This window comes from Macadamia integrifolia, chromosome 4, assembly GCF_013358625.1.
Source record: "Macadamia integrifolia cultivar HAES 741 chromosome 4, SCU_Mint_v3, whole genome shotgun sequence".
Lineage (NCBI taxonomy): Eukaryota > Viridiplantae > Streptophyta > Magnoliopsida > Proteales > Proteaceae > Macadamia > Macadamia integrifolia.
In genome coordinates, this window is record NC_056560.1 from 9444054 (window position 1) to 9466568 (window position 22515).

At 35.9% G+C, this 22515-nt stretch overlaps 1 protein-coding gene across 2 annotated transcripts; it reads right to left on the bottom strand.

Moving 5' to 3' along the window:
• Positions 1–5453: 5453 nt before the first annotated feature.
• LOC122077551 (delta-1-pyrroline-5-carboxylate dehydrogenase 12A1, mitochondrial) lies at positions 5454–14157 on the bottom strand. Of its 2 annotated transcripts, none has more exons than XM_042643513.1 (17): positions 13878–14157; positions 12877–12956; positions 12399–12502; positions 12085–12152; positions 11827–11884; positions 11558–11671; positions 10858–10941; positions 10508–10612; positions 9939–10052; positions 9663–9794; positions 9477–9566; positions 8313–8402; positions 7700–7909; positions 7048–7158; positions 6253–6332; positions 6024–6168; positions 5454–5895 (listed from the first exon to the last, which is right to left on the bottom strand). In XM_042643513.1, the coding sequence occupies exons 1-16, from the start codon at positions 13964–13966 to the stop codon at positions 6030–6032; spliced, it is 1668 nt and encodes a 555-aa protein (XP_042499447.1). In that variant the 5' UTR covers positions 13967–14157; the 3' UTR covers positions 5454–5895; positions 6024–6029. The 2 variants fall into 2 exon arrangements, with proteins under 2 accessions (XP_042499447.1, XP_042499448.1); XM_042643514.1 differs by having other exon boundaries at positions 5454–5898.
• Between the last annotated feature and the right edge of the window lie 8358 nt (positions 14158–22515).

Genomic DNA, 22515 nt, shown 5'->3' on the forward strand with positions numbered 1-22515 from the left:
AAAAAAAAAAAAAAAGGAAAAAAGAGGTGTTATACATAAAAGGTAATAAGACCATTTCTTGTGAGGAAGAGAGATAAAAAGGTGCAAGCATATTTTTTTTTTTCCGCGCTTAGAGAATCTTTTCCCTTTGTAATTTGGTAAAAGTAGAGAGACATTGGACATTTTAAGTTCAATCTTAATTTTTTTTTAAGGGTGATTTATATCAACCTCCCTGTCATTTGCCTAAATTACATAACCTGAAAATCAAAAAATTACATTTAAACTCACTTAAACTAACACCGTGGGAGAGGTCTTAATTTTCTAAATGGAAAAGACAATTTTACCCTCCCCTCCTCCTCCTCCTCTGCTTCTCTGCTACTGATTTCCTCTCATTTCTTGTAGTCGCCATGGATTTGAGAATCTATAGCGTTAATTGGTCTTTCTTCACGTTTTATCTTGTATCCATAGCTAGGTTTTGTGCTGCGTTGCAGGAAGCTTCAGGTGCAAAGCCGTCTTCTTCGTCGAGTTCAAGCCAAATCAACTCCAATTCAGTTTGTCAAAATCAAAACGACGTAGCCGTAGCCCTAACCCTAGCCGTAGTGTGAAAGATAAAAAAGGGGAAAATCCTTCATCCTTCAACCTAGATAGTAAAAGGGGGCAAGGACTAGTGTAGGGATTTCGAATCTAAAGAAGGAACATTTGAATCAATCGAAATGGGGGAGGAGGAGGCTGACCATTACAGTAAGTGGGTTGAGGATTGTGGGTACTCATCTTCTCAAGAACAATTATCGCGACCTTCCTAGTAACTTGTCATACTACAAGGGGCCGTTTGATAGCACTCTGGGAGACTGTTTTTGGTGTTCTTCTATTCTGCGGGAATGCAAATAGAAAAGAAATATGTTTGGTACGTCCGGTTCATTTTTGTATTCCCGCGGAATGAACCAATGAAAAAGAATGACTAAAAAGTACATTGCAAGAATACAAAAAAGTTACTTTGTCTATTCTTCTACTAACTAAAAAGAACAAAAACCCTCCAAAACCCCACAAACCCCTTTACTATTTTTCCAACAACTCGCGATCAAAAATCCCCAAACCCTTCTCTTCCCTTGCAAGAAGCCAGCAAAAAGGGTCGCCGCTTCCCTGCAACAGGTTCTCTCTCTCTCTCTCTCTCTCTCTCTCTCTCTCTCTCTCTCTCTCTCTCTCTCTCTCTCTCTCTCTCTCTCTCTCTCTCTCTCTCTTGCTCTGTTTGAAAAATAGTTCTGTCTCCCTACAACAGGTATTGTCTCTCACAAGAACCATAAAACTGGTTTCAAGCTCAAGATCATGACTCAAAGGGGCTTTCAAGGGTTTTCCTGCAACAGGTATTGTCTCTCTCTCTCTCTCGCTCTCTCACAATCTCGCTCTCTGGGTCTCTCTCTCTCTCTCTCTCTTCCTTCCTGCTATCTTGTTCAACCCCAAATAAAAAAAAAAAAAGGTGGGGATTTGCTTCTTTTTTTTTTGTCTTTTTGGGTTTTCAGCCATTGATGCTCTGGTTTGTTGCTTGAAGAGAAGATTAATTTTTTCATCTTTATATTCCAAGTAATTAATAGAGGTAAAATCTTTGAGCATTTCTTATTTTCTTGATATGGGTTTCTTATTTCACTCTCGTTTCTTGCTTGGATTTTGGGACATTTGTAAATTCCAGTGATTTGGGAGATTTTCTTGCTCCGATATTGCGATTTTTGTGAAGTCTGAAAATGTGTTTGGTAAATTTTTTATTTCTTTCTGGTTATGGTGATCTCTGTTCTTGACTGCTCAAGTTTCGTGATTGCTTACTTTGATCGTGATGGGTTTCTAAAAAATACCCATTTGAGCATATTTCATCATCCACAATGTGTTCTTCCTATTGGGTTTTGTATTCCAAAAAGCAAGGACTTTCCATGCATCTTACCCTCTACTTCGGACTTGGCGTGGGTACCTGGTGTGGGTGATAGTGTAATTGACGGTTGCAGTGAGAGAACCGGAGTTGGAGTTGGATGGAGGAGAAGAGACTGATCCGAAGAACAAGAGTGAATCTGATTTTGCCGAGCTGAAGTTTCCACAGTTGGAATTCCTGGAGCCAGACTTGGCTCTGGAATTCCTAAAACCAAAGTTTTCCGAGGCTGAAACCGCTCTGATCCATATGCACCTGAGAAAATAAAATAACACTTGAATATACCTTTATTTTCCATTTCTTGAATCAAATAAGAAACAAACATTTCAATTCCTAATTAGGTAAATTTGATTCTAAAAGCACAAGACAAAGATATGCAAACAGGTAAGTTTGAAGGGATAAAAACTCTAATTTTGTTGGTTTTTAGCCCTACCTTTTTAGTTTTCTCCGATATATCAAGTTGAAAGACAGATTCACCTATGAACATATTATTACTTCTGTCCCATTGAAGTGTTGTTTTTTTTTCAACCAAAACATACCAGACTTAAATAGAATGGCACAACAATAAACAATGTATGAAAACTCCTCACATTGTGATTATGATAATATGATACAAAAAACATATGATAATATGATACAAAAAACATGAAGGATGTAGAGGTGCCATTTAGCAAGCACTCATTACAATGGGCATTTCATCACATTCTGCTTATATTAATATCCAATTAATTTTAAGGGTCCAGAGTCTAGACAATGCCATATATTTCAGCCACATTCTTCTCTTAGTTAACATGCAAATTGTGTGCATTATGATTCATGTTCTTCTCGTTCTTGAAATCCAGCCCTTTAAGTAATAGTATTTTAAAAGATAATTTCATAAATAAATTATTTCCTTATTTAAGTTAAATTTGACCATAATAGCATGTTTGTAATTATTGATTTCATTGTTCGAAAGTGAATTTTCATTATTGTCCTTTAAGGAATAGAAGTGTTTGTCAAACGTTGTTTCTGTTCTTTTCCTGTTCTAAGGATATTTCTAAAATAGTTTTACCAAACGTTATTTCTATTCCGCCAGAGTGTCTTCACAGCATGGAATCGAAAAAGAACACTTCTGTTAAAGAACACTCTCCAGGAATAGAAATGTTATCAAACAGCCCCCAAGTACTACAACCCCAATCTTGGTACAGAGGAGAAATGGCAAATCTCCAGTCGCTGTTGCTCTTGCTGTCACTGTCGTTGTCGCCGCTGTCGCCGCCATCGCCGCCGCCTAGAATGGATTCTTCAGATAAAAAGGGGGGACACTTAGTCCATCTTCTACTTTTATTCTAATCTTCCATCCTAAGCGTCTGAACTACTCACTCTATTCTCTACTAGATTCTTCCTCTGCCCTATCTACCATCTTGAACCAATTTCTTTAGCTGAAACAAATTTCTCCCATTGCAAGGAAAAAAAACTGATGTCTCGGCTCTTGCATAGCAGCCCCCAAACAGAACATTTTGGAGAGGCAAATGCTACCTCAGTGAATAAAGTTAGAATGGAACTTAAGTTACAGCAAAACCATAATCCCCAAATTTTCAGGATTGGAGTGTAAATCAGTATGCAAAGTTCATAGCAGAGAGGAATCGAGTATGAAATTTTACCTTGCAGAAATTTTTTAAGCAAAAGGAATAATGCATACCGTCGATTAAAGATGCCCTACCGTCGCAAGTTTCAGGTAGGTACGGATGGAAGAAGAAGAAGAAGAGGAGAAGGGTAATTATGTCTTTTTATATTTTAAAACTAACATTAGTCTAACAGTGTTAGTTTTGGTGGGTTTAAATGTAATTTTTTGATTTTCAGGGGGGATTATGTAATTTCAGCAAACCACATGTTGATGTAAAAAATCCTTTTTTTAATCATTATCTCATGTGATTAGTTAGGCGTCAACCCCCATAAATGGTCTTATGACTTTGCGAAGACTTGTGTTTTTGGTAAACAGTCGCTCGGGCCTGGTCACCGCGACCCCCTTTGTGAGGAGATACCCCTTCTCCCGAAGTTATGGTCACTGCGACCCCATTTGTGAGGAGGCACCCCTTCTCTCGAAGTTATGAGGCAATTTTGCGGAGTTCCTTAGAGAGAGTTGTCTCGTGAAATTTTGTAATGCATTAGGGCATCCCATTAGTAAACTGGTCTAGACTGTTTCATTAGATTTTGATATCATTGATTGATTTGGGCGAATATGCAAAATTATTTCTCATTATCACAATGAATCCTTAAAAAAAAAGAGTTTGTACCGAATAAAGTATATACTTCGACCTTCGTGTGGCTGAAAGGCCCTATAATGCACTCACAATCTATGGATCAAGGGCTAGATCTGCTCACACGCCACCAACAACTCAATTAAAAACAGGAGTGAAGAATGGCCGGATACACGAAATTATGACGACTATTGCATAATATTCGATCAGGTTCTGAATAATCAAGAAGCCTCCCCCACCTTCTTTTTTTGCTAACGATGGGTATCCAAGCCTTTGGAATGAGTAGTCCCGCGGGCCCATACTAACCCCACAATTGCATGGACCGGATCATATCGGGGTTGAATGAAAACCATTCAACTTTCACTGAAAGCAGTGAAGAGTACTAAACAACCCCGTGTGAGTGACCCAAGGTGTGCCTAGTGGGAGTCGAACTTAAGACGTCTGAGTTTATGGCTCCCCCCCCCCCCCCACCTTTTTTTTTATTGGAAGGGTACGAACTAAACAATTTGTCTCACTTGCTCATTAGTCACTGAGAGCTTATAAATATATCTTCGCGGGGAGGGGGTAAGCACTTCTCTAATTCCCTGCTGGCCTGATCCGAGATTAGGGATTACTCCGTTCTTTTTTGGTGGGTAAGGAATAAGAACACAAGGGTTTCAAATCCTAAGTATGAAGAGAAATATCTCGCACTCCCCAGTTGATCGAAAATATCTGCAATAGGGGGAATGGGGTACTTGTTCTTCACCGTCACTCAGTTAAGTGCCCAGGAGTCAATACACAGCCGAAGGCTTCCGTCGTCTTTCTTTTGAAACAATACAGGCGCAGCAAACGGAGCTTTAGTAATAATATTATATTTTATAATTAATTTAAATGACAAATAAAATAAAATTTAATAACCAAATATAAAATAATTTAGAATTAATGATATAATCATATGGAGTAATGATTACAAAATTTTACTTTTAAATTTAAAATTTTTATTTCTTCCCTTTAATTCGCCTTCAACCTCAAATTTTTACAATTTGATTAGAGGACTAAATTTCCATTAAAATTTAGGGCTGAGGTTTTCTGCACCCATGGTAGATCCCCACATCCCCTCTCATCATCAGGACCACCAGATTGCATTCGTGAGGGTAGCTTCAACTTTGTTAATAAGGGTAAAGATTGAAATAATGACCTAAAAATCCAATCACAGAGTAACATCAGCTTGGAAAACTTTCATCTACAATTTATCTTAATTTTATCAATCTCTACACCTCAGATGTGCATTCCACCAGTATATCATGTAGATTATTATTATTATTATTATTTTTGGTACAAGATAATTTAAATTTATGAACTCAAGAAAATACTAATATTTCCCAAATGAAAGTTCAGCAGTTTCAAGAGATACTGATGCTAATGAAAGTGAGAGGGGTATTGGTTCCAATCTAACCTCGAAAAGCAGCCTCTGATTTCTGAAATTAAAGGAAACCCAGGAAATATCAGTTTTTCAGTATCTACTCAAATTTACCAGAGCAGTGCCAGAGAGGCCACTCTTCTTTTATTGAAATTTATTTTGAATCCAAGACCGCCCTTCATTCTTAGATCACCTTTGGACCACCCAGCAATTCATCTCTGTGAGAAGTAGAAATCCCTAAGAGTTCTCCTGGGGCTGCCCTTACAGTTACACCATACAAAGGCAGATCAAGGGATCACAACTGATGGAAGTGGTCACATTAGCATTTCTCTGTCTACAAGACTCCATCTCAGCTTCTGCCCACTGACCTGCTACAATGAGTCATGTTGCTTACTTCTCTTCATAATTATTTGAAGGAAAGCAATTAAGGAATCTCTTTCCATATCAAATTGAAACAGAGGTACAAATATGAAAAATTGGTGTTAGTAGCCTTTACTTCTTGTTAGGTGGAGGATGGGGTCTCCCAATGTTGAGGCAGGGGACCAACATCATATATGATTTCTCTATGGCAAGACCAGACGAGCCTTATTGCTTCTGGGGTCCCAATTCCCGCACCACGGGGGTCTCCAGCTGGTCCAAACCTGTTGCACACTCATCAATTTGATGTCATATGGCTTCAACTTTTAACACACCCCCGGAAATCATCAGCACCAAAATTTTCTTACCAATGATTCTGCGGAGCTCCTGTAGTTCGTGCCCGAAGTCCAGCATATGTAGTCCCATTCACAGAATTCCCAATTACTTCCTACAAATACACCAAAAAGGAAAAAATTACATCCTGCAAAAGGAGTTTTCATAATTTTGCTAATGTTTTGACTAGTGGAAGAGGTCCCTCTTCTATTACTGTATCATACAAATGGATTTCAAGCTTTTTGTTAGGATCCATGCATTGAAGTTCATAAAACATGTTGCCAATTGCCACTTTGCTTTTCGAACTTCAAAAATGATACCAGGTATAGTTTATTTCTTGCAATTATTTTTGTTCCACTCTTCAAAAATGTTTGAAGAGAGGTAATGAAAGTTCTACACATATTTTGACAATTTATTACACCATGTGGTAAACTATCCTCTCATTCCTTTAACTGATGAATATGCCACTCCATCAACAAAACTTGTATGGTTAATAAACCCAAGAGCCATGGCAATGGATGCGAAGTCAAGGTGAACGTTTGCATCTACAAACTCTCTCATGACATATCATCCAAAAGCTATTTCACCAAAATAAGAGACTTGTTTAGATCAGATTTCTTGGAATAGCTTTCAGTTTTTCAGTGTAGTGATAAGTTGGTCTCAGTTGAAGTTGCTGTCAGGGTATGTCTTAGATTGTGGTAAATGACACAGGAATTTGAGGAAATCATGGATAGAATGTACTCCAGTTCTAATTTAGAGTAAAATCCACACGCATTTATCATAACCATGTTCAGAGACCAGAAAAAAGGATCATGATTATGGACTCTTGCCTGCAGAAACAAGGGATCATTTGAAACCACTGCAGCTGTTAAATGTGCATGCATCCTCTCTAGAGCAGCCAACACCATTGGTAGCTCATTCTGTTTATACTCTGTAATAATCTGCAACCACGCACAAAACCATCAGTAGCAGATTTTTTGTTCCCAGCCATGAAAAAACTGATGCGAAAGAGGTACAATTAGAGCTGAAAGCTTTCACTTTCAATAATTTGCCATTATTTTAATTTTAATCACCTTTTTCCACCTCCTTTTTTCCTCAAACAGAACTATACACTTAAATAGTCCATTATGATTAAAAGCTACACTTAAAATGTTTCTTTCCTCTCAAATGTTTTACAACTCTTGGAATGTCAACTTCATGAATCAAGAAAAAAAATATATATTTTTTTTATTTCAACACAACGGATGAGGACTAGATTCTGTGTCAACTGATAATCATGGACTTTTTCCCTTTTTGTAAGGGAATATTATTGACTTTAGAATCAAACACAACCCAACAACCCAGTATCAGATACGACCCAATTTTAGATTTATCATTATGCTAAGTGGGTCTTGTTCTTGCCAGTAGATCCTTCACTTCATTGGGTGTATCCTCTAATGTCCACAATTGGATAATATGTGAGATATGGTTCTACTTCTTTACCTGGAATGGGCCAAAGATTTCTGTTGTGATGAGCTCATAGTTCTTGTCCTTCAGTATTTCTTCAAGAGGAATATAAACAGCAGTTGGTTTTATAGCACCATATATATTTGGAATAGAATGATTTTCTAAAGCTTCACCACCAAAGAGTTTCTTTGATCCTGGTATCTGAAGAAGTTTATTCAAGTGCTCTAGCATTGCTTCAGTCGTGAACTGCCAAAATAGAAAAACAATAATTGAATAAACATCAAAACTGAATTAATATTTAGGATAATCAGACAAAATTTTTACTGGAGTATGTATAAAAGAGATGAGAGATGTATGCCAAGGGGACTAAAATATCTTATACAGAATTACTAAAAAAAAAAAAGAATTCCATAATATCATGTTTTTTGCATCTGAAGATGTAAATGTAAAAAATGTTTGATACAATCAGTTTCGTACCCCCATGTTTTTCTTTCCCTACCAATGTATATGTATTTTAATATACAGATTATAATAGACTGAACATTTACCACCAACGAACTAAAAGCTGAAACTATCTGCCCTGGAGATATGTTTTGTTGAATTACAGCAGAATGAGAATGCAGGACCATAAAAAAAGTAACTTGCTTACAGTAAGAACAGGGCCAATGGTTAAATCCTCAAGCTTTCTTCTCTCAGCGAGATCTTTCATCTTGGAAAGGAGAGAACTTTTACCCCAGTTCTGCACAAGGATATAGAAAGTATCAGCATCACAAAATAAATAAGGCACAAGAAGAATTCAAAATTTAAATCCCTCATAAAATATGAATGCAGAATAGTATGTCCCTATGAAATAATAGCAATGGAGAAAAGCAGGCAAAAAATTTTGTGAAAACAAAAATCAAATTTTGTTATGCCAATCCATGATTTGTGAAGACAAGTTCTGGCTTACCATGGAACAGGTTCTACTTATTTTTTAAATCAGAAACAAGAAGAAAGAGAATGTAGTAAAATAAAGGACAATATATGGGGAGAAAGTAGAAACACAGGAGCAGGCCCAACAGCCTGTGCATGCGCTGGAGGCTGACCTGCCCTCAATTTTCCCACCCACGAAGCTCTAGAACCTTCCTCCATCACACTCAACTTAGACCGATTAAACGTTGCCCCCTTCACCTACACTCATTAGGCCCCAATAAAATAAACTAGGGGAAATATTTTATTCCCGTTACTTATAGTGGGATCCTTTTCTGATGAAAAAAATCTTAATCAAAAACATTTCTACATTCCTTTTTACTTTTTCACTTCCGCCCATTTATCTTTGTTAAACAATATAGCATAGGGGAGTTTATGTTAAGTCTTTATTATTAAATGGGATTAGTTGTAATTACTTTAGATTGTCCTTATTTGTAATTTGAGGGTATTTCCTACCGTGACTCTAGGATTCTCTAGGACAGGTTTTCCAGATTCTATATTGTTACAATCTGGAAACAAATGGACCCCAAAGAGAAATCAACGACAAAACCAAGAGAATAGGAAAATATTGTTCACCCTGCCTGTTCTATACACCTAGGGTATGCATGAGGAGTAATAGTATCAATCCAAAAAACATATTAGGTGACTACAAAGAAAACTGCTAACTCTTTCGTATATATGGCACAACCCAATCCTTGTTTCAAGCTTCTAATCCTTACATTTTTTTTTTTTATCTAAATAACAAGAAATTAACTCTTGACAGTAATATATATTGTATATGTAAATTTACGAAAACACAGAACAATCTAGATAGAAACTTAAATTGAAATAAGGAGCAACTAACCTCGTGCATGAACAGAATTGATTCTGCTGAGCACTTTTGACCACTGCATGCATATGCATCCTGATCACAGACCCAGGCAACATAATCAACCTGCACTTCAGAAACCAATCTGTTAAGTCAACATTTGCTCTAAAACGAGTATCTGATGTTTATTTTGTGATACAAGATAGATATTATTTGAGAGACCTCTTGCACATCAGGACCTAGAACCTTCCAGTCAAAACCTGCATCTTCCAATTTAATTCGCCCCTTAAGGTCCGCAGCCAACTTATCTGCTACTCGAGAGCTTCCAGTAAAAAGAGTCATTCTTGGTTCTGCCTGTTATAATGAATTAAGAAGAGAAAAAGAGAGGGGTTTTAAAAAAATAATTAAAAAGAAACCGTCATATGACACCATCAATTTGATTAAATACTGAAGATTAATGCATAGAGAAGTCATATTATTCTTCAGAAAAGAGTCAACCACTAATAACAGCTTGTTCATTGTCTTCCCATCAGAGTTGATGAAGTCAACATCCTCCCTCGGCAATCCACAATCATGAAGCAGGCGTAGCATTTGTTCCATTACAATGCTGACCTACAAATACCCTTTAGTCAGTTTATAGTACTGCATGCGTAAAAAAGTTAAGAGGGGAAAAAGAAAAAAAGAATGATGATTTGAAATAGATTTGGCAATAGAAATGGAAAATAGCTCAAAACAATCATTGTGAAATAATATATGCTCACGTTTTTAACATTAGCCTTCCTATTTCTGAAGCTAAAAATGGAGCTTCGCTGTTGGCTTACCCACCAACAGTGTATATTTTGGTTTATCCACCAACAGTGTACATTGAACCAATAATCTCTGACCAAAATCTGTGAAAGTTCCTTTATAGCCCAGTGGTACAGAATAGCCACAATTGGAACTTACCAACATAAATCAACTACCTTTTACAACCAAGGATTTATAGTGCTTTATGAACCATTTTATATGTTGACGTCAAGGGAAACTGAAATTCATACTCACAATGGCTATCACTTCCACAAGCATACCTTGCTATCAACTTTGACAACAGGCTTATTGCCCATATAAAGTGCACCCATCATTTGCAGTATAGGGATCTCTAGGGGAAAATTGAAGGGAGTGATAATTGCCACCTGCAAAAATGACCCTTTCAATATGGATTTGCGAATGTGAAAGGTAATAAATGGAAAAGGGCAAATAGTTATAGAAAGCATGCACACCCCCCCACTCTCCCACACACACATACAAAGAGAGAGAGAGAGAGAGTACAACTTCAAGGTTTTACAATGGAAATGCCAGTAGACGAACTTGATGCATGGTAATACTTTTGGGCCCACTGCAATTACTTTGGAAGTACATAGAAAGATAGAGGTCTTACAGGACCATATGGCCACCGGAAACCGTGACTTTGTTGTCCAAGATGATTCCCAGGTACAGCAAAAGACCTTGCTAGGAAACGGACCTGCCAGTAAAGTAGGGCAAACAGGTGAAAATCTATTACTTCATGAGACCCATATAAGAAACATTAGCTAGAAAAGATGGATAATTAGTTCATTAATTTTCTTGCATAACTACTCATAACTGAGAAGAGAAAGATGGGAAACTATAAAGTTGTGGCACCTACTTTGTGTCCACAATCTCAGACAAAAATGTGGCACCCATTTTGGTGTGTTCCAGTAACATCAATAGAACCCAAGACAAAAATAGGAAACTATAACAAGTTTTCTCAAAGCCTATATTCAATATATGTGTTGTAACCCTTGATTGGTTGTCCAAGCAATCACTCTATTTCTATGAAGACATGAAAAATAGAGAATTTTATTTTCACTCACTGAAGATTGTGACATGAGGAGATGGTGTTTCATGACCATTCATCAGTATCTTTGAATTCCAAATGAAAGCAATCATAACGTAAAAGATGAGAAGAAGAGATTGGTTAGGATTCATTGTTCAAAGAATGAATCATTGGAGTGCAACAATTCAGAGCTTCTCTCTTATCCGTCATACTAATTTTAGCTCTACAAATATCAATGCAATAATATAAACATCATCATAAAGATTTAAATATATTTCTCTACCTGATCACCACAGAAATTCTCTAAAAATTTGCGGCTTACATAAACCTCTGCCTGGGCCTGTTGATAACTCTTTGGAGAGACCCTTTGAATCAGCCTTGTAAAGAAATCCGAAACCTGAGAAAGGCTAGGTTATTGCAAACTAGGAACATGGAGATATAATATGGTAAATTGGTAATGAATTAGTCGATTAGTTCCTGCTGCCAGCTTCAGAATATGAGAACTCGGAGGGGGGGGGGGAACATTAATCTTTCCCTTCCCTGGCACATTACCTCAGGCTGAGAAAGCATATGTGCAGCCCTCGTTGTTATGTCGCCATACATAAGATATCTGAGGCACAATCATTCAATTTATATGGAAATTCTTAAAATATTAAAATAAAATTAAACAACAGAAAATAGAAAGATACATAAGAAATATGCAGATGGCTCCATGATGATATAAACATGGAGAGCAGTTTGGATGGTTTTAAGATTTCAGACTACCGAAAAAAAGGGGGGGTGGGGGAGCTGTATATAAGAAAACCAAACCTCTCTGGTGCTTTAAAAGGATTATGAAGACCGGATTTTGGACACTTGGACAAGCTCTCCACAAAAGGCTACATAAAATGTAAATGAAAAACAATTTAGAGGTATATACCATAAGAGAAAACAGACTTATGTAATGTTGTCAACCTTTGAATTTTAAAAGAAAGCTAGAGCAGAAATAAATGAGGATTCGGCAACCAGTCCCATGTGAAATATGACAAACTCAAACATTTAATCAATCTTCCTTGCAACCAAGACACAGGAAACCATATAAAGAAGATAAAATAAAAAGTGTTTAGTAAATGCATAATATATACCTTTAGCCCTGTTTCATCCACTTCGGAAACTTTAATAAATGGCTCTCCATTTAATGGATCTACAACTGTATTCCAAGTGGATGCATTTGTCCACCTGCCCTGCACTAAAGGTAACCAAAATTCCAAGTTATAGTTACTTCAATTCGTGGTGCATTGCCAAAAATAATGAACCTAACACCTCCCAGTGACTAAGGCATGGCAAAGTGAATTTGGTAAATAAGATATTGAGGAAACTAAACTAAGTTAAAATACCTAATAGTCAGATCCAATACAGTAAACATAAAATATCAATTTTCTTTAAAAATAGAAAATATTATTTAATGCCTTAGAACAAATAAAGTTGCAAAGCGTAAGAAAACTATTTTATAGAAGTCCTATGAAGAGAACTGCATTTTCTTTTTATCTTTGTTTTGCTAAATTGTAAACCTTTGAGTCAAATCCTTCAAGTTTCTAAGTTTACTCTGGTTGCAATACCTACCCAAGTTCTGTACTTCAGCAGGTTGAGATCCTGAGATTTTTCCAACTTCTAGTGTAGCAAAACTCAGCGAATGTACAGATCTATATTGATTAAAAGAAGAAAGCGTTAAAACATAATCACTGAGTATGAGAATAAACAATACACCCATACAGAAGTAAAGATCAACTACAAATAAGAAATGGTAAATGTATGCTTCAGCCATTCTGACATGTCCTTTAAACCATTGGATTACATAAATGAGAAAAAAATTAGGCATATACATTCTAATGACCACTTTGGACAACTAAATTTTGAGAAATCTATTCGGATAAGAAGGTAAAACAGGAATTGGATTGAATTTTTTAATTTAGGTTTGCTTCGATTCTTAACAACAGCAGCTTCTATCCAAACTGAAGCAGGATCATATAAGAAATTATATAATCCAAATATTCATCATGTACCATCTACTGAAAAGTAATGAGCAAGCAGTATAAGTTTTGTATTTAGCAAAGTCTACAGCCTGTAGTGGAAGCTGGAATGGTGAATCTCATCAGAAGCTAACATCAATCAACTACAATTTATAATATTCTAGAATATGATCTTCTTCTTTTTTCAGAAAAGCAGATCATATTGAACTGTTGAACCGATAAGATCAACTCACCCTACAATGAAAAAAGAGCTCAATCCTTTTCTCCAAATGTGGTGATCATCTCCAGATACAAAGAAACCCCAAAATCAGTTTCTCTGACCTAAACCAAGTATAGCACTAAAATAGGGTCAATCTGGGAACGACAAGTACGCCAGCATCTTATTAACCAAACCCTATCTGAAACTGATCACCTCACATTTCATAACATCAAATTGAGAATAGAAGAACCCCCAAATCATCATCATCATCATCTGCTCATGATCTTTAACACACAGATCAAAACCCATTTAAGATGGTGTTTATAAAGACTACCCCATTAAAGAAAATCTAGTAAAGTTGCAAAATCAAATCAATCAACGACACTACTTCGTACCTTGAGAGATGGTATGAAGAGATGAACCAATTGAAGGCCAATTTAGGAGCGCTAGCTCTCATCTCCCTAAAATTTCCGAACCTATACATTGTTTCAGCAATTCACACTTCACAGTGACTGCTAGGAACCCTTAAAACCTTATTCTCCAGATCATAAACAAGAACTGAAAGCTGGATAAGTAACCCTTTTCTTCGCACACAACATAGGATGGAGTTGAGTAGTGTTCGCTAATGACGACAACGTCGAACAGCCGCCCACCTCAGCCCACTCCAGTCCCGTCTCCATACAATCACGATAGTTATGAGATCTGCAACTATCTGCCACGTCATTTTCCGTTCAATCTGCGAGATCTGATAAGATGGGCTATCAACGGCTATTGATCTTCTCCATTAGCATTCTCAAATCGTGAAAACCTTGAGACCGTAGATAAAGGATCCTATTCTCTCAGATCATCGTTGAGACTGTATGTTTCAAGCAGGAGTTTGTAACTTGATAAGGACGAGGTGCGCCCATTTAGGAGGTTATCCGCATCACAGTTGGTGGGCCCTTTAGCTATTTTATCACTTGCTTTTTTATCCTTCCTGCGTCCCGAGACAACTGGCAGCGATTAAACTATTATATCTTTTGTATTATTTTTCTTTTCTTTTCCTGACACTCAAACATACTCAAGAGGTAGAAGTGTCAAATTGAAATTGAAAATCGGGCTGTAAACAAAAACTGGATTTAGACCGTATAATCGAATCTAAAGATGCGAAGAGAGTGCGTGTGATGACAGTGGAGAATTAGGGGTTGCAATAATGGATAGATTGATTCCGTGAGATGACCAATGGGTTTGGTCCCTTAGTGGTGAAAATGCCTTCAATTTATTATTGTTCGAGTCGATTGATTGTGGGTTTAAGTCTTGATATGTTCATTATCACCTATTAGTCTTATCAAAAGTCCGTTTACATAAAAAAAAAAAAAAAAATTTGAGATACATCAAAAAATCAATATAACGGATGCATAAAAGGTGTAAGAGATTACATCCCACCACGTCAACTTGGAGAGTCATTTCACTCCTGAAAAAAAAACAGTACTTTGAGTCCAAAATGTTTTCTATTCGAAGAATTGATTGTGTGTAAACCACCCAAAACTTATTTATCCATAATCATCTGTTGGTGACTGATCATTTCCATATTTTAAAGGTGAGCCATTTTTATTTTTTTATTTTTTGGTGAAGAAAATATGCATAGATGAGTCATGAGTGACATTAAAGAGACTATTTTCAAGGGATGGTTCCCAAAATACCTAATTTTTTTTGGAACAAGGGAACCTTGAAGTATTTTTCACAATTACTTTCGAAATGGTCCCTTTATGATTTTTTTGAAAAATATATTTGAAACTTTTACTTTTGGGGAATTTGTAGTTGAATGCCTCTTCAACCAAGGTTCAAGCAAATAGAATTGATCGATCCAATTATGTCTGATCCATAGCAGCCTATTTTTCATTAGCCAATTCCATCTCACATGACTCGATACGATTACATGCATGATAGCCAATTGTTCCACTATTGCAATCAAAATTACAAGATTAATCAAAATTGAGTTTGAGACTACAAAATTATTCACTCAAATCTTTTCATTAACTAAATTATCTAAAACTATAATGAGTATAACAATACAACCCAAAATAATCTCACTCACTCACTCACTCATAGCAAGACCAAAGGGGGGGGAAAAATCACAATCATGGTTTCAAGTATCGGTATCATATCAACTATATTAGCTGTATCGTATTGGTATCGGTTGAGAACGATACTTGATACCTGATCAATTCGGATCAATTATCCATATCATTTTAGAGGAAAATAGTAAAAAAACAAATGAATTTTTAAAAAAAGCAAAAGCAAAAGTGATCGATTATGCACCAATCCGGGTTGTTGTCGGATCGGTATCAGTGCCATACCGATACCTAAATCTATGATGTCAACTCTCAAGCCTAAGACAAACCCAAAACATTAGTAGGCTGGACCGGTCTGGGCCTGGGTCTGGATGGGTTGAGCATGGTGGACTGGTGGTAGTTGTACAGAGTCTACAGAAAGACTAGGTGGGCCACACACTGATGGCCTCTACCTCCATCCCCATTAAGGCCAAAACGCTGAGGTTTATCTTCTAGTTGGTAAACCCATCCCACACGCAATCATGCATCTCCAGTCTCCATTGACCAGCACCCCATGGCCCATAGGCTTTACTAATTGACGATATGTAGGCCCATAGTAGAATCCCTTTTAGATTCAACTTCGTGCTAGTCATGGCCGTAGAAGTTGAAAAGCCGCAAAGACCCAGCCCATATAGTCCAAGTCAAAGTCCAAGATATGCTGTCCGTGCCTATCAGAATAAACTGTTCTAAAGATAGCTCTAGCTAGTCTCTAATTCAATATTCAGCAAATACTAAGAAGAAAAAATGTAACATTTTCAGTTTTTAACCACTTGGCATGCCAAGTGGCTAAAAAGGGTAAAGAAAGAATAGCCAGTTAGGTCAAATGGTAAAGTTTTGGCCTTGTCATAGCCAAGACCTAGTTAGAATCCATTCAAATTCTAGGCTGCAACAATATATAGGAAAAGAATGCCAACTATGATGGTTAATTTATATGGCTAGCCCATGGGCTAACATTTTCATTGGGCCCAGACTCAGGCCCTAATAGTTGTTATTCAAAGCCTGGCCTGGAATAGCAGTTTTCATCAAAAACTGGAAATGCATAGCCCAAAAACAGAAAAAAAAAACTCACAAAATCTCTTTATAAGCGTAAAGACCTGAGAGATTAAGTCTAGTTATTATATGTGGAGTTTAAAATGTCGTCCCTTTAAAAAAATTGTAATTAATTGCTACAAGTGGTGTGGGCCAGCACCAGCATGGGCCAACAAAAGTGCACATGGGGGGCATCCAATATGAGTGGATTTTTTCATTTCACAAGGGGCCGAGGCGGTCATTTCAGCCTTTATGTGTCTGCACGTTGCACCATGCAACCTTCTTTTTCTTTTAAATAAGATTTCGGATTAATTTTAGTTTAATTATATCATATCAACTAAAAGAGGAGTTGAAAACTTTTCACATCAATAATGCTTTTGGTAGAAATTTCCTAGACTACAGTCTATTATGGAATCTTCCAATCACACACCAAGTTGTACAACATGGAAGGATGATGAGGGGGAATTTTGACTATTGGATATCTTAGAATGGTTTCAATTAGCCATGATTTAAAATTTTAGACTCAATTTGCATTTGGTATGCATTATTGGAATAGATTTTAGGTCTAAAACGCTTTATGAAGCTAGAAAATAAAGAGAATCATTTAACAGAATATGTTTTAGACATAGGATCTATTCTGAAAATGCAAACCAAGCACAAACCTTAGATAATTCAATTTTATATTCAACCTGCACTGCCATGCACCTTCCTTGCTATCCAAGTATCGGTGAGTATCCTCCAAGTAGTTTTGAAATTCTCAACGCTGCTTTATTTTGATTATGAGAAAAAAAAAGAACCCTGCCCACTTGCATGTCTCTATATTTAGACACAGATGAACACAAAAAGACTATGCTACCCTTGCCCAGATGCCTCTGCACGTCTTCCAATTGACTTGTGCACTAACATAATGATTGCGCAAGCGAACAAGGTTCTCATTCTCTTTAATTATTATCTTGTTGAAATATATGCGTTCCTATTTTTGACTTACACCTTAAAAAAAAAAAAAAAAAAAAAAAAAAAAAAAAAAAAAAAAAAAAACCTTAGGAACAGCTCTTATATTAATGATGATGCTCCCTATATAAACAATAACCAATGGTGACAATTGAACAAGTCAAGCAAGTCTTCAAAAAAAAAAAAAAAGTTTGCAGAACAAAGAGTAGTACATGGAACTGTTTGAAAAAAAACCTTATAATGGTGGCCGTACGATCGATTGAGATCAGTTGACAAATTTGATCTCCATCTCCAATCCATCCAATGGTTAAAATGACAATAAATAGTCCACATGGCTCAACAAACCACTTCAAATGGGGACATTCCAACAGTGTTTAAGTTTCCTACATTTTCCCATAGCTCATATCACACGAAACTATATATATATATATATATATATTTTTTTTTTTTTTAATTTTAAGAACATGGACTCAACCATTGTAATTTTAAAATTATTATTACTGAAACTAAAATAAAACTATTTCCACTACGTTGCTTTTTTGGTAGAAATAGACTTAGTCACAAGTTATTATTCTAAATAGCACCTAATCATGTGGTTATTAGTTTCCATCGAAAGCAAGATCTAACAGGCTGACTTGAGATTATTTTTAAATCATTTTTTCGCTAAATATTTTGAATTTATTAAGACAATTTGTTTTATATAACGGCTGGTCTTCCAAGTTTGGCCTTTATCTTAGATTTTCTCGACTCAGATAAACAAGTTAAATAAAACCACTTGTTCTACTAAGTTTATAATTTTTAGGCCCTAAATTAATTTAGCATTTTATTTTCCTTTACTTAAATTCAAAATTTTTTTTTTTTTATCACTTTTACATTTAAAGTAGTAAAACACTCATTACATTTGTCCATCAATGGATTACACTTGTAATTAAGTTCTTCCTTCTTGGATTCGACTCCTCTTCATTAAGCCCAAGGACTAGAGAGAATGATTCCACGACTGAGATGATTCGAGGATGCATTTCGATATTCTGATGTTCTCTCTCTCTATCTAATAAACTTCATGTTTAGATATAAAATTCTACTGTTATGTTTATTTCAGATTCAGTAATTAGATAATAAAGATTCTAAGATAAAAGAGGGTAGACTTCCTGACATTGCCATATAAAGATTAAATGATTGATGACACATTATATAAATAATGGGGAAAGGAAGTCTCATAGTGATATTCTCTCTCCTATTATGATGATGTGGGTCCCATGTAAATCCTATATGGATGATATTATTCCCAAGCCCTCATTATAGTGTAATGTGTAGATTCCCTCTTACGTTGGTGTCGTAGGAAACCCTCTAACCCATAACTAATATTTGAGAGTGATTGATAAACAAATCAACCAATTAAGCATGTAGGAGGATAAGATTTTAAAAACTAACATGACTAAGGCTCTGTATGGCAACGTTCTGGAAAATCAATTCTGATATTTTTTCGTTTTTTTGGAATAGAAATAGGATGAAAGTTGTATGGTATGTCCGGTTCATTTTTCTATTTTTTTGAAATGAACCGGGTACATTTCAGACTCTAGAGCTATTTTTTTGGCACAAGGTTTTGTCGCTTTTTAATTTCAGAATCGATTCTGAGCAAAGGTGCAAAAATGAATGTTTCACTTAAGTGAACATGGGTATTTACGAAATTAGTCATCAAAACATAACAATCAAAGCTAGAGAGGAGATCTTCCCGGAGTAACGATCTTTCTAGTAGATGTTCGGAGCCGAGATCTTGCAGCACTTCTTGACGAGCTTTTTTCCTTCCAACACCTTCTTTTCAAATTTCTTGAGACCCTTCCTCTTCTGATCAACCAACTCTAAAACCAGTTGCTTCCCTTTTTTAAAAGTGGAACCAATTGTTCAAGAGTATTTTGGAGTTGTTCAACGTCTTCCCTGAAACTGACGATTTGATACGTCGCATCTAATATCGCTGACAATGTCTATTTAGCTATGGTACCCAAGATGATTGACTCTGCCATCTGTTGTTTGCTCTCTTTCGTAGACTCTTCAAGTCGGTCCGAGGTAGATAGTTTCTTGCATGGAGATAATGTCTGCTATAATAATAAGCTGCCGAAGGGAAGGAAAGCTTCTGAACAAAAAGGAGGAAACCTATTACACCTTTCCCCATTGATTAATTAATTGGTGAAGAGGAGAGTTGGAGGGGAGGTGTTATGTGCTGTTCAAACTTCATTGATATTGGCAAAAACCCAAACATATCCAACAATTGAATGACTTTCGTAGACTTTATGTGCTGCTCTCTGAAGTCTTTGGCAAACCCAAATACTTGCAGCAAATTCTTCAAACCATGTGCGAAACCTTGATTCTCGAAACCTTATGGAAGATGGAGTATTGGGTTGATCCGGATTAAGATCAAAATTTGAAAATTCTTCAATTTTGTTGTTTTGGATCTTATGCGAATGAAAGAATGTGTTGTTAGTTCTTCAACACTAGAAATATGTAGTCTATTATAGGAGACAAGCTTAATTGAATATGCAGAAATAAGGCTAACATGCATGCTTGTTCTTTCGAGTTTCCATGGTTGAAGGTCAAGGAGATGGTCTTGGCACCAGGAGAGCACTATGGCTGAAGCATCTCTGAAACTTTGGGATCTTATTTTCTGAATATATATATATATATATAATTGTATTATGTAGCACTTGCTTGACCTTGTTGAAAACATTGAAATAGTTTAAATTAGTTGGCACTCATGGCTGTATTGATGTATGGTTAAGTTGTAGTCGGGATTCTTATGTGGGGGTATTCGCTTTATTTGTACACTCATGGCTCTATTGATGTATGGTTAAGTTGTAGTCGGGATTATTATGTGGGGGTATTCGCTTGATTTGTACCTATTTTCAATGATCAAGAATCTAACAATTGCTAAGAACCACTGCTATGTAATTCATTCTGGTAAGACTTGGATGTTGAACTATTGAATTCATTATTTCCTATGGTGTAGGTAACATTTTACTTAATTATTTATTTCATAATAGAAAAGATTATGTCAACTGTGAATCATACATATTTCTATTTCTTCCTAGTTACAGAAACAATTTTTTTTCAACATTACCATACAACATTTAAGATACAGAATCACTCCAAAAACATAGAAATACAAAAAACTATGCTGGACCCAGAATCAGTTTTTTAAAACAGAAATGTTACAGTACAAAGCCTAAATGTCTCACTTGAGGAAGCTGATGATAAATCTTTTAATCCCACAATAAAGCAAATCTTTCTTGAAGTTGTCTATAATAGATAAAAAAAAATGTTGAACTTCCATCTCAACTATATCTACTCAATTCAATGCCTGATCAAAAGCATTGACCTAGTTCAGTAAACTAGGTACAACTTGGGTTAATTTAATAAATCCAGCGGAAGTCTCAAGGTTGTGAAATTTTAAAAAATGCTTCAACCTTCCTAATCTAAGCATTTAGGATTTATTATCTGTTATATTTATATATATCTTCAATGTATATTCTACCCCATGTTCTTAATCATGACTAATTTAGAAAAGAAAAGAGAAGAAAAGAAAAAAAATCTTAAGTAAGTCAGAACAATATATTAATTAAAATATACATACGTATTAGACTTTTTGATTCAATTTAACAAGTTAGGATAAATTACCTGCATTGATCACCTATTTCTTATTAATTTAAGGCAAGCGGTTTCACTCTGTCACCGGATTGTCTTTTTCGTGCGAGGATTGGGACCAAGGATCTACTGCTCTGATACTAGTATACCACAAATTTGAATCACAAGATAACCTGCCTCTATAAACTCGCTCATAAGATGAGGGAATCGAGTATCATATCAATTCATCAAATCCCTTTTATAGTCGAAATAGGATCAACCCCCATATGACTGATATGAGATCATAACAATTTTTGGTTTGACACACTTCAATGACCAAATTAGCTAAGCAATGAAGCATGATCATTGATATTCGTAGAATACAGTTTCTAATAAGAAAACCATATGTATGTACATGTAGAATACAATACTGCAGGTTTGTATTTATGCATATGGTTATGGTTGGTATAAATGGATTAAATTAGGAGTTGATTCTTGCCTGTTCAATGATCTTGGAACGTGGAATAAGGGGGCAAAGTAACATAAATATTTAAGGTCAAAAGGCCTGTCTGTTTCTCTCCACACCAAGTGGATCTCTGTGTGATTGCGGTTGAAAGCTTACCTTAAATCACATGGTACATTCGCTTAGTAAGTCTTAAATAAATGGGATATGGGGAGCCCAGCTGACCATTTCCTCCCCTTGTTTTCCTTAATCTTCCTTCTCTTCAATAGAAAACAAAACCAACCCCACACCATCCCCTCAACAACTCATTCAGTATTAATATTTTCATTTTCATTTTTTTTTTTTTTTAATCCTTTGTGATTACATGATAATTAAAAACTTCGCAGACTTTTTAATTAATAATAAAAATGTATACAAATTCGGTTGGCTTGGCGGCATTCATCAACCAGCCAGCCTCACTTTTAAAGTATCCATGAGGGTTTTTTTTTTGGGTTTAGGGCTTAGGGTTAGATAGCGCTGATGTTTGAAATTATCTCATTAGTTAATTGATATTCAAATGTATTATTTGATAGATACAACCTACGGGATGGTTGTCAAACGGACGGTTATAAATGGATTAAGTTTTCCTAGTACAGAAAGAATCATCGGTGATTTGATTCTGTGATTGGACTCTATGAAGGGTGAATGCCATGATTAACTCTCAGCCTCCATTGTGTGAGGTTGAAAATACCCTTCTCAAGTTTGATAAAAAAAAATAAAGTGTAATATGATTGAAGAGACTCTCTAATTCTTTCATCGAGGGTGAAGAGAAACTATGTCAAACTATCCAAAATCACTAGATCGAGAACAACCGACTATAATGTTTGCTTCTTTGAATGCATT